Raw genomic sequence first — 12,917 nt, 5'->3', positions numbered from 1 at the left:
TTCCCATTTTCCTAACGTTTCTCAAAACAGTAGAAAAAGTTTAAGCCCAATTAAACAGAAAGGTACATTTGAAGTAAAGATTTCAAGTAGTTTCAGAATATGCTTATAATGAAATACACAGATAAAATAGTTGTTCAATTAAGAAACATTTATTCTTTTCTAAATGAAAGTGAAATTGCAGTTGTAAGTATGAACTGAGAAACATTGGTTTTACAAGATAACTAGCTATATGACCATGACCTTAAGGTGTGATATGGTTTGGCTCTGTGTCTCCACCCAAATATCTTGTATCTCCCATTATTCCATGTTGTGGGAGGGGCCTGGTGGGAAATAATTTAATCACGGGGGCAGGTCTTTCCCATGCTGTTCTCATGATAGTAAGCCTCATGAGATCTGATGGTTTTAAAAATGGGAGTTTCCCTGCACAAGCTCTCTCTCCTTGTCTGCTGCCATCCATGTAAGATGTGACTTGCTCCTCTTTGCCTTCCACCATGATTGTGAGGCCTCCTTAGTCATGTGGAACTGTAAGTCCATTAAACCTCTTTCTTTTATAAATTGCCCAATCTCAGGTATGTCTTTATCAGCAGCATGAAAATGGACTAATACAAGGTGCTAGACAAGGTGATTAAAGGCTCTATAAATGCTAAATTGTGCAATTCTAAGACATTCTTGGCATTTTACATGTCTAGATGACTGCCATCTTTTTTTTATATTTTTCCCTCATATGTTCCAGTCTATTCTCATTACAGAAGAATACGTTTAACATACAGTTACAGAAACAGAGGTTTTAAATAAATATTTAAAAGTAACTTCAAAATATATTTGCACTGAAATATGGAGGCAAAATTGTTTCTGAGTCAGGAAACATTTATTCTTCCCCATAAATTTAAATGGAGGTGAAACTGTGAATATGAAGCAAAGAACATTTATCTCACAAGGTAACTCTGAATTCTTTTAATTCTGAAACCAGAGACATGTACAACACTTACAGCATTCACACAACACTATTTTCAAAATAGGTTTTTGACCCCTAAAAATGAAAATTCTTAGTGACAAGCTTTAGATATGCAACTTAGCCCAGTGGGTATTCACTTTGTCACAAAAAGCAACTACAGACAAATAGTTTTTCCCTCTCCCCGACACAAAAACTGAAATTAGAGACTTTTAAAGCAGAAAAAATTTTCTCCAAAATGCAAATGATTAAGGTCCAAGGAACAAATGAACAGAAGATCTCAATTATTCAATTGAGCGAGTGATTTAGTTTGCATATTAACTCCTTTTCTTACTACTTCCTGATATCTGATTCTGGCAATATTTATCTTGTATCTACTGGGCAAGACACTGGGAACACAAAGAAATTTTAGACAAGGTCCAGTGGTATGCTGGTAAAGGTTTAACAACTAGCTCTTAAGGGAAAGGTAGGTCTTCACTTATAGCATTTCTATGGTGTAAATACTCCAATTGCCGCAGATTTCAAGCTAGCAACAATTTGACAACTGTCTCACAAAATTCCTCAAACTAACGATTGTCACTCATAAGACATTACAAGCCAGCTCCAACACACCACCGTACGGTCTCCACCTTCAAGTAGTTCATAATCTCTTCATGGGTACCTATTTAAGGGGATATAAAAGAATGGGGAATATTGAGATATAATTTAAATCAATTATATATTTTAGGTAGTTTTAAAAGTTAGAAGGAACATAAATTTCCATGGGATTTTCCTACTTCTTTTTTTTTTGTCATGGCAAATAACCTCATATTTTATTAAAAAACAATACCCCCTCCCCAGTCATGCATTTATAATTAAAATATCCTATTTTAATACATTCTCCTTATCTCTACCTTAGTGAATTAAAAAAAAATCTCTTGACATAACTGGGTAATTGTAACAATTCTCTTGTAATTGCTTTGACTGTGGAAAATAGGCATATCAGATTGCAGTCCCTCACATGACAGGCACACCAGCAAGATAACAAAAGACAGACTGACAAGAGAACAGCATAAAATTTCATTTAATATAAGTTTTATCATATTAAATAATATATTAGGTATTTATTAAAACTTTTAATATAATATATATTAAAACTTATTTTTATATAATAAAATTTATTACATACAAATAAAACTTATTATATAAAAATTTGTTTTAAATGATTGGACAAAAAGGTATGGTCTAATGGTAATAAACTGGGGGAACTTGGCAAACTTGTTAGTAAACTTGGAAAAGTAAACTATCTGGACCCATCGCAAACCTGTTGATTCAGAATCCCTGGGATGGGACCAAACAATCTAGCTTAAAAGTCCTCCAGGTGATTCTGATGTAAACCATTTGAGAAATACTGGCACATGGGAAACTTTTACTGTTTATCTAAAGGACAGGCAGACATGGAAATGCAGGGAATATGTCAAGTAAGAAAAATAAGCAGTGACGCATGTGCTCTGACTTTAAATGTATGTAGAACAACAACAGTTGTTCAACAGTCTCAAATTGAATGAGACTATTCAACTGGATCTATTCAGAAACATATGAACTGTCCCTTTCTGTTTCATTTCCGTGGGCTTATGTTAGTGTAGAAGCCTGAGTACATTTGCTGTGGGCAGACATGTAAATTCTTTAGCACATGGGAAGCTGTAGAGAAGAAAGTAGGATTGAGTACTGCCTCCTGATCATCTCCCAGGACTGGATTACCAATAGCCAGTCTGTCTATGCCCATGTTCTCTCATGTGCCAAGCAGGGGCAGAAAAAAATATATATAAATATATATTTCTATCAATTCACATTATAATCAATTCACATTATAATATAAATATAAAGCCAAAATGTTCTTGGCCTTTGTAGGGGAGAAAAAACTTTTTCCTCTACCAACTTTTGTTATTTCAATAGGAGCCTGCAAATTAAACTGAAAAAAAGACATTAGTAAGAGAAAAGAGCTTATTTATACGGACAATGTTCGCACATGTGGGAGTGTTCCGTGATGAGTAACTGAAAAGTGTGGTTAGAATTTGGGGCTTATATACCTAACTTAGTAGGGGAAAGGAATGGGGGAGAAAGACATCTATGGGAAGGACAAATTGGTTCATTTAGGAAAGACAAATGGGTTTTCAGGAGAACAAACAGAAGATAAGAAAGTTTGTGATAATACTTATGCAGGTATGAGTGGTCTTTCTGTCTTCTTCATGGCCATGAAACTGCACCTGAGATGGGTGATGAGATTTAAGACATGCTACTCAAAAATATGGCATCTTGATGTTTGAGAAAACAGCAGAAGCAGGGAAGTCTCACTCACTTTCCTCCTGCACTTCCTCCCAGAAACAGGTCATAAAACCTAGGAAGGATTCTCTGACCTTCCCTGGAAGCAGGTCATAAGACCCTCATTCTAGAGGTACCCACTGTATACCTGGAGGAAAAGGACATCCTTATCTCTGGAGACAGAGGGACACAGAGAAGAATCTGAACAAATGACTTGCTATGTTTCTTCCAGTTTCTTACCATTAGATCATACCCTTTTATCCCCTCATAGCTCTCCGTGAATATCCACTTCTTTTTTTTTTTTTTACTTTCTTTTTTTTTCTTTTATTATTATTATTATACTTTAAGTTTTAGGGTACATGTGCACAATGTGCAGGTTAGTTACATGTGTATACATGTGCCATGCTGGTGTGCTGCACCCATTCCTACTTCTTTACTATTTCCCTTTTCCTTAAATTTATTTCAGGAAATTAAAGTGTAGAATACTTGAGGGGAGAGTAAAGGATGAGTGAAATAAGAATTTAAAAAGACAAGAAAAAACATCCTAAGAAATATGCTAACCATTATGTTTCCATTACAAGAAAAAAACCTACTAAGATAAGAGCATATATAGTGTAACTATTAAAATTCCATCTGCTTCAAGCTCTTTCAGTTCATTTCACAAGTCCTGAAGATTTGTCCTGACTTCTTTGGCTGCTGCTTTGATAAAATTAGCTGGCTTCTTTAGCACTATATTGAAGAGCACATAGTTTTACACCACTCAAACAAGCAGCTCATAATAAAAGAAAACTGAGCTTCCTTTGCATAGACATCCTGACCTTGTATCAGATCTTGGGCAACTGCCGGCTGGGGTGACCAGGGAATTCTTCTGGTAGCAAAACGTGGAGTCTGCACGTTGGACATGTCCCCTGTTGCATCAACCATGGTCTAATGCACTAAGGAGCAAAAAGATTTATGTCAGTCTCTCAGATGTAGCCTAGCAGAGGCAGTTGTCACTCTATGCATCAGGGTTACCAACCAACATGTCTTCTGGTGGATCTTTAAAGCCTTACCCTGTGGATTGTCAAACCAATTGCTGCAACCATGGCACCTTCCCTGTGGTTTGCTGAACAAAATAGGTGGTAACTGCACAATACCTTTTAGCCAGTTTATTCTACTAGAAATGCTTCCTTCAACCTCAATTTGCAAGATGACTAGCAATCCTTCCTGACAAGGAAATTGGAGAAACTTGCTATATTCTTTGGTTTACTATATACTGTTCTCATTTATAATCCAGAAAAAGCCATAACTAATGATACAAAAGTCACTAGTACCTGGTATGAAATGCTTATGGTGTTTGCAGTTAAAATCCCTAGATCATGAATACACTTCTCAGATTGTTTTCTTTGGCGATAATGACAGTAATTTTCGGCTATGAACTATCTGTTAAGTCACTTGCTTGAATGCTGACTCTCCAAAAACAAATCATTTTTATGTATATAAATAATGGAGGGCCAGGTCAGATGAGAGAGGATTAATAATAAGCACTACATATAATAGGCCCACTAACTATAGTCATAAAAAATAACCTGAATGAATTATATGCTTTCTACTTGTGGGCAATGGCAAAGAGTAGGGTAAGTTTTGTTAAACATGTATTTCCTAAATTGTCAGAACCTTATAAACTTCAAAGGGGAAAGTCAATGGCTAAGGATCTTTCCTAGAAAACTTTTGGGATTAGGCATTTTGTGGATGTATCTTCATATTAGAGCAAATACAAAATATAATTCTGTACCAGGTACCACATATCATATCTTTGAAATGATGTCTTACAAACATGGCTTGACTGAACTGGCTATTATTTACTTCCCTGAAAAGCCTTTCTTTACTATGACTACCTTTTCCTGTGTCAAATTACATCTCTGCAACAGAGGACTTGGATCATTAATTATATACCAATAGCAACTGTGTGGCAGTAACACCAGAATTTAATCTATATAAATGCCAAGAATCAACAAAAGACATGCCAACCTCACATTTTTCTTTTTCTTTTTTTGAGATGGAGTCTCACTCTATCACCCAGGCTGGAGTGCAGGGGCCCGATCTCGGCTCACTGCAAGCACCACCTCCTGGGTTCACACCATTCTCCTGCCTCAGCCTCCTGAGTAGCTGGGACTACAGGTGCCCGCCACCACGCCCGGCTAATTTTGTTCCTGTATTTTTAGTAGAGATGGGGTTTCACAGTGTTAGCCAGGATGGTCTCGATCTCCTGACCTCATGATCCACCCGCCTCAGCCTCCTAAAGTGCTGGGATTACAGGTGTGAGCCACCATGCCTCACATTTTTCTAACATCAAAACTCAAGCCTGAGTATCTTTCAAAAGCAAATATAGAAGCCTGAAGAGACTGATAAATCTTATGCTTTATGAAAGGGGGCTGTCATTAATTATGGACAAAGGACACTATGTGGTATTTATAGCATGTCAATTTCAAGTGGTGCTGTTGCTAGTTCTGCCACTAAACTACCACGTCAATCGACATTTGTCCCAGTTCTATTCGAAGGAACTGCCTACTGTGTACCATCTGACTCTCAACATTGTCCCCTTCTTCTGTAGGGTGGATGGAGATCTGAGAGAGCACAATGCAATCCATGGCTATGTATGGGAAAAACATAAATGTTTCTGTGTGGTACCCAAAAGTTCAGAGTTATATCCAATGGAACTTGTGAGACAACAATGGATAATGATACATGTATATGATAATAAGTAAGGCAGTATGAATCTCATTTAGCTGATTAATGGGAAAATTTAAAGTGTTACCTGAGCATGGAATTTGTGAGCGCAAGGCAAAACTGAAAGATTTTCTGGAGACAGATTCTCATGACAGATCACACAAGGCTCTTCTTCTTCCTCTTCCTCATCCTAGGGAAAATACAGAAAATGTTAAATTTAGCTCATTGTTTTCTCCCAAATCTAAATGTGTTCAGAATCAAAAATTTCAGTCTCACCGGATTATTGGCTCCTTCCCATGTGGCAGGACCCTGTGAAGTGAGTGGCCTCCAGGCTGGTTTTGGGGGCTGGGCAGCATCAGGCTGTGATGGAGAATGACTAGGTGAAACACAATTAACATTTGACACTGATTTTCCTTGACTCTGAAAATAAGAACATAATGTTTATTTTTTCAGAATTGTCCTAAAACAGTAAGAGCTGAAACATTAGTACAGAACGGGGTATAGTAAGAACTAGCAAAAGGGTAAATAATCAGATTTGTGAGAAATCTTGAACAAAATGGTGGTAATACTTATATACTCAGAGCTAGGTAAAAACAAAAATAACTCTATACATTCTTTTAATTAAAATAAATCTTTCAAGAAAATTAGAAAATATCTCCCTCTTTAGACTCATTCAAAGAAACTAGAGCAAATTTCAAGGAGGTCAGTTTTATTCTAGAATGATTAGGTAACAGGTATTTCAAAAAGACTTCTGATATCATTTGTTAAGTTGAAGTTGTTATTTACTGTTAATAGATGATTTAATATGATTACAAGTTACTGATTTTCTGAACAGGTTATGGAGATATTTAAAACAGTTAACTACTAGAGTTAAGGGCAGAGAGATACAGGTTTTTTGGTTGTTTTTGCATTTTACCTGAGACTTTTTGGGGTCAATAAACTGGGAAATCTTGCAAACAATTTCATCAAATGTCAGTTCAGACAAGGATTTTCCATGAGCATCCTTCAATTTCCGTAAGAAATCTGTAAGCTCCTTTCTGGAAGAGATCAAGGAAAGGAAAGGGCAGTAATGATTTTCCTTAGTACCTTTGAGGATGTACCCACCAAAGGAGATATAAAGTCCTATCGCATAATTGATATGTAGCATACAGACAGGACTCTTTAGGTCTTTGATCTAAAAAAGTGATCACAGGTCCATCTGCATTTATCTTAAACCAAAAGGAAAACTCCTAATTGTGTTCATTAATGATACTTAATGTTTTCATGAGTGATAAAGTTTAGCACTTATTTTCTTTCCAAAAAGAGACTTCGTTTTTGAGAGCTCACTAGGTGAAAATTAAGTTTATCCACTTATTTATGCATTGGGTTCTTTATACCATCTCTCAAGTGGTTTCTTGCTCAGGATAACATATTTATTTTTAACTATGTTGCTATTGGTTTCTCTCTTATCAGTGTTAATAGTTGTACTTTCGTAAAACTCAGAAAACAAAGATTAAACAGAACAGGAAAGCAAGGGTTAAAAATCACATTAATTATATAATGAAAGAACCCACAATTATTTTAATTGATATGTTCCTTTTTAATTCCCAAGATCCATTGATCCAAAGCCTGTATCTACAGTTTTGATGGGACAAAGTAGAATGAAATATTTTTGTTTCCCAAATGAAGTGTCATGTCATCAGCCTTATGCAACTACCTTTGATTTATAATGTTTTTATACATATTTATAACAACTGTACTAGAGTTCTATTTTATTATCTATTCACTATTATGAAATTTATAAAATTATAATTTAATAATGAAGTGTGCCAGTGTATATATTAAATGTTTGTATTGAAATAAAAATACTTGTGAAAAGTAGAATTATTTCCTTAGATATGAGTTGAGATAAAAGAAACTTCATTTGTGTAGGAATATAATTAAATATCTTTCTACTAAAGGTAGACTGTGAAAAGCACAGTAAAGTTATGATTTCTTGCATTTTTAGTGTGTTCTCCAACAAAGAAACTATAAGGACCCTCAAAATTAAGGAAATTAGGAAATTAAATCCTAAAGATGTTTGGGCTTATATAGCATACAATCAACTTAAAATTCACTTTGGAGATAGGTTAAGATAATAATGGCAGTTAGTGCCATTAAAATTGGGTAAGTTTACATCTAGTTGTACTTTCAGTAAATGAGCATACCTAAATTTAAAGTTATTCTCTCATGATTTAAGACAAGTAACTTTTTAATGAAGAGGTTCACCATTGAACACTGTCTCTTCTTGGTAAATTTCTTTTTCCTTATCAAGGTCAAGGTAAGGAAACATCTGTACTTTTTTTGTGTTTGTTATGTTTCTCTGAAATGTTTCATTGCCACAATTATGGCTATGAAAACTGGAGAATATGATCTGTACCCACCAATAAATAAAAACTAAGGTACCTGGTTTGCTGTGGAAAGGCAGTTTTCAGCCTGTCTGTAATTCTCTCCCAATTCATGATGGAGGGATCACTCCCCAGACCTGCACTGGGAGGCACAGCGTCTCCCACAGGCGCTGGCAGAGCCCAGGCTATGCCAGTCATCTGTAAGAGGCAGAGAGCTATAGCCCATCAGGTTTAATTATTAAGAAGTGACATTCCTATACCTCAGAAAATGGGTACAATGAAGAAGAGTACTGGCATACACATTCAATTTTTAGAGTTTTTCTCTTAATATTTCTAATTGTTTGTAACTATTTTAAACTTATTTTAAAAATAGGACAAAGAAAAGGGTAGAATGAAGAAGAATATTGGCATACACAATCCCTTTTAGGGTTTTTCTCTTAACTAATACAAACAATATTTCTAACTGTTTATAAATATTTAAACTTATTTTTAAAATAGGACATGCTTGCTTCAGTAATTACATACATGTACAGAAAAACATGAAAGCTGTTTACTGCTGTTTCTCTTTTAACAGTGAAAACTGAAAAAACCTTACATCTATAGAGAAATGAATAAATTATGGCACATCTAATCAAGTTTTAAAAAATAGAACTGTATGTCTGGGCATAAGAGATATGCATGAAATATGATTTTTTAAAAAGTCTGTGGCACAGTATTTATGATACGACTTCCTTTTACATTAAAAAATTTTAAATGCATATGTATACACGGAGAAAGGTCTGTAAATTACAATGCATGAGAAGTGATTATTTCTTAGGAATCAATTGCACAGTAACTTTGTTTTCTAATGTGCTTACATTTCTATATTATTCGCATTTTGTGATTAGCATATATACCTTTATAACGAGAAAGTAAAGTTACATTTTTCAAACAACCAAATAAAGATGGGAATACTACTAGAACTGCTCTGCCCAATGTCTCATCAATGTTGTAGACAAAAGTGGTGCAGAAGTTGTAGTGACATGCAGCCATGAAACCATCAGTTTTCTCCATATTTCATGGTAGTTCCTTCTTAAGATTCTAATTAAATAATAATAATAACAGAGTATTTTTGGAGTGCTCATCTGATTACTAAGATAATTATGACCACTTGCACCTTTTACGTAAGGCTCTAATGGGTTATTTTCAAATATTAGGTTATTATTCATGAAAAACTAGCAACTACTAACAGTCACTGTAATAATTTGTACAGAGCCTAAGAAGTGAGGGGAAGCAGAATATTTCCCAGAAATCTGAATTTGCTTCTATGTCAAGCTTTACCCCAGGAATCAGAAAGTAATCTTATTAGGAGATTAAGGTATTTTAATGTTTTTAATAAAATGTTATCATAGTTTCTTATAGAATGGTGGGCAAGCAAATTGCAAGAGTTAACACTGTAATATCATGGTAGTAAAAAGATGTGTTACTTATTTAACATATTAAGGACTATATACAGATTTGTTTATAGACAGGTAGCCTCGACAATAATAAGCAGAGTCCATCTGACCATGTATTTCAAAAGGAAACTGTTAGCAATATATGGGGAGCAGAAAAGAAAAGAAACAATTAATTGCACCTAATTATACTTACAGGAAAATCAAGATTACAGAATTTTCATTAATTACATCTAACATCATTCTTTTGGAAGATTTTCCTTTAATAAAAAAAAGTTTACCTTCACCAAGATTACAACTGATAATTCTGGTAATTTCAAATTTATATGTTCCTTCTTCAGGTTTGGATAAAGTTTATCTGGCTATTTGTAGCTGGGAAGATTTATAACTTTACAGTTTATGTTCCAAGGTGATGCTATTTATAGTCTGTTTATAGATACACTTGAAATACTGTCTTACTATGTGTGTGTACGTGTGTGGAAATAAAATTTTTCTTTAGCTTTGTGCCATAATATAGTTTGTTGTGACTTGGCTTCTTTGCTTTTCAATCTTCCCAACAACCATGCCAAAAAAATCTATTAAAAATGCCTATTTCAGAAGCAATACTATAATTTTAAGGATTCTCTAGTATAAAAACATATTTATCTTTGTATCCCAAAACTAAGCTAGTATCAGTTAAATAATATATGTAACACCCTGAGCACAGTGCTTCACAGGAAGTATTCATTCAATTATCACCACCACCCCCATCATTATCATATCAAATGAATGAACAAAATGAAGATACTCATTCAGGAAGCCCACTAGAGTAATAAAAAAACTAATTAACATCTATTCCACCAAGAAAGCTTTTACCAGGGGGGCTCTAGGTTGGCCAGTTGCAGAGACGACTCCCGGGCAAACTGCAGGCATTTGAGGAACAGTAAGTATGGGTCTAAAGAAAGATTCTTTCACAAGGGGTCTTCCTAAGAACTGCTGCATCTAAAATAGAAAATATAAACAATAATAAACAACACCCCCCCCCACATATTTATATATTTATTTAGGCAATCATCTAAATTCATACAGCAATATGGCGGGGGGAACACTCATTTGAACTCAAGATACAAGGCACATTAGAAACAATGTATGTCAGAAAATGAAACATATGAATATTGGAAAAACAAAGGGCAATGAGATATATTGAAAACAGCATTGACAAAGACAGAAAAGAAATAGCTTCTAGTCACATTTCTCTCTACGTAGCTGAATAACCTTGGAAACCAATTTCCTAATCTATAAAATGAGAGGGTTGGATAAGGTAATCATTAAGGTTCCCTCCCAACTGTAATCACATAGAACTATGCAAAGGGGATTCTCAGGAAGTGTTATCCATGTTGGTGGGCAATACTGATACTCAGAAATTTCACACAACAACCCAAAGTTATCCATAGAAAATATTTTATATTGGAGGTAATACTTGATGAAATTTTGACTTAATGTTTAGCTCCAAGGAGAGCTGGAGGAGGAAGTGGGATGGGCCTGGGAGATAAACTCTGCTATAGTGATTTGCAGATATGCTTGTGGGTATTACCGTACTTCCCAGGGGGTTATGGAAATCTAGACCTTCTTAGCAGCTATCTGTGGAAAAGATACCTTGCTGGCTGGAGCAGAGAAGGGGGCAGATTTATTGGATATGTAGTACATGCCAGCCCTACTACTGGCATTAAGCATAAAGCAGGAGTTCAATAACAATTTGTTACTGAACTTAAAAAATGAGGAACAGCAACATAGCTCTAAGTAATGATCCTAAAAATATCATGTGAAAAATTAATGGGGAACTTTACAATGGATAGACTGGACTGGCATTTGAGTTTTAACATCTTAAAAGAACATTATGTGATTGCTAGGTAAGAAAAAGAGATTTTTTAAACAACTGGGAAACAAAAATTCTAACTGGATATTAAAAATTATAATTTTCTTAGGTAAGACAATGGTGTTATGATTATATCCAGTAAGAGTTCCTCATCTTTTAGGATATATCCTAAAGCATAAATGGATAAATTGGATGATATCTGGGGTTTGCTTTAAAATATTCCAGTGGAGAGGAAAAAGGGAATGACATAAAACAAGGCTGACAATATGTTGATAATGCTGAGGCTGGCTCCTGGGTTTGAAGAGGTTGATTATACTATTTTTTACATATGTGTCAAATTTTTTACATGTAAAGTCTTAAAAAAATGAATGAATGGTGGGTACTGAGTCAACAGTCCTGCTCTGTTTGAGAACCACTATTACCTAACACTTTATTTTTATTTTCAATGGACACATAATTGTACATTTTTATGGGGTACAATGTGATGTTTTCATACATGTATACATGTATGGTGTAACGATCGAAGGGTAATTGGCATATTCATCACTTCATTTGTCATTTCTTTGTGGTGTTAATATTCAAAATCCTCTCTTCTAGCCATTTTGAGATATACAATACCTTACTGTTAACTATAATCATCTTACTAATAGAACGCCAGAACTTATCCTTCCTTTCTAATTGTACCCATTGACCAACCAACCTCTCCCTGTGCTCGCCTTCCATCTATCCTCCCTAGTCTCTGGTAACCACTGTTTTTTCATTAATTTTATGAGACCAACTGTTTTAGATTCCACATGCGTGGGATCAGGTAGTATTTGTCTTTCTGTGTCTGGCTTATTTAACTTAACATAACGTCCTCTAGGGTCATCCATGTTGTCACAAATGACAGGATTTCATTCTTTTTTATGACTAAGTAGTATTTCATTGTGTATATATACATTTTCTTTATCCAACCTTTATGGACACTTATGTAGATGCCATATCTTAGCAATGGTAAATAATACTGCAGTGAACATGGGAGTGCAGGTGTCTCTTCAGGATACTTGACTTCATGTCCTTTCCCACTATACCCAGTAGTAGGATTGTTGGAGCATATGGTAGTTGTATTTTTAATTTTTTGAGGAACCTCGATACTGTATTCCATAATAGCTGTGCTAATTTACATCCCCACCAACAGTGTGTAAGGGTTCCCTTTTCTCCACATCATCGCCAACATTTGATATCATTTGTTTTTTGATGATAGCTATTCTTTTTTTTTCTAATTATTATACTTTAAGTTCTGGGATACATGTGCAGAATGT

General features: G+C 34.9%; 1 protein-coding gene across 7 annotated transcripts in view; it reads right to left on the bottom strand.

Moving 5' to 3' along the window:
* Positions 1 to 939: 939 nt before the first annotated feature.
* The window catches only part of DZIP3 (DAZ interacting zinc finger protein 3), a 105,055-nt gene continuing 93,077 nt past the window's right edge, over positions 940 to 12,917 (bottom strand). For 4 of the 7 annotated variants that reach the window (XM_003825061.7, XM_034957058.3, XM_008978768.4 and 1 more), the window contains exons 27-33: positions 10,617 to 10,742; positions 8,387 to 8,526; positions 6,879 to 6,999; positions 6,239 to 6,382; positions 6,051 to 6,152; positions 4,072 to 4,188; positions 940 to 1,613 (exon numbers count right to left, since the gene is read on the bottom strand). In XM_003825061.7, the coding sequence (XP_003825109.1) occupies positions 4,078 to 4,188; positions 6,051 to 6,152; positions 6,239 to 6,382; positions 6,879 to 6,999; positions 8,387 to 8,526; positions 10,617 to 10,742 (744 nt within the window). In that variant the 3' untranslated portion in view covers positions 940 to 1,613; positions 4,072 to 4,077. Of the gene's footprint in view, positions 1,614 to 4,071; positions 4,189 to 6,050; positions 6,153 to 6,238; positions 6,383 to 6,878; positions 7,000 to 8,386; positions 8,527 to 10,616; positions 10,743 to 12,917 lie in introns of those variants that run through there. The other 3 variants (XM_008978771.4, XR_004670658.3, XR_004670657.3) reach the window with 3 other exon arrangements.

Source organism: Pan paniscus, chromosome 2 (assembly GCF_029289425.2).
Source record: "Pan paniscus chromosome 2, NHGRI_mPanPan1-v2.0_pri, whole genome shotgun sequence".
NCBI classification, from domain to species: domain Eukaryota; kingdom Metazoa; phylum Chordata; class Mammalia; order Primates; family Hominidae; genus Pan; species Pan paniscus.
This window is presented reverse-complemented; position numbering and strand designations above follow the sequence as displayed.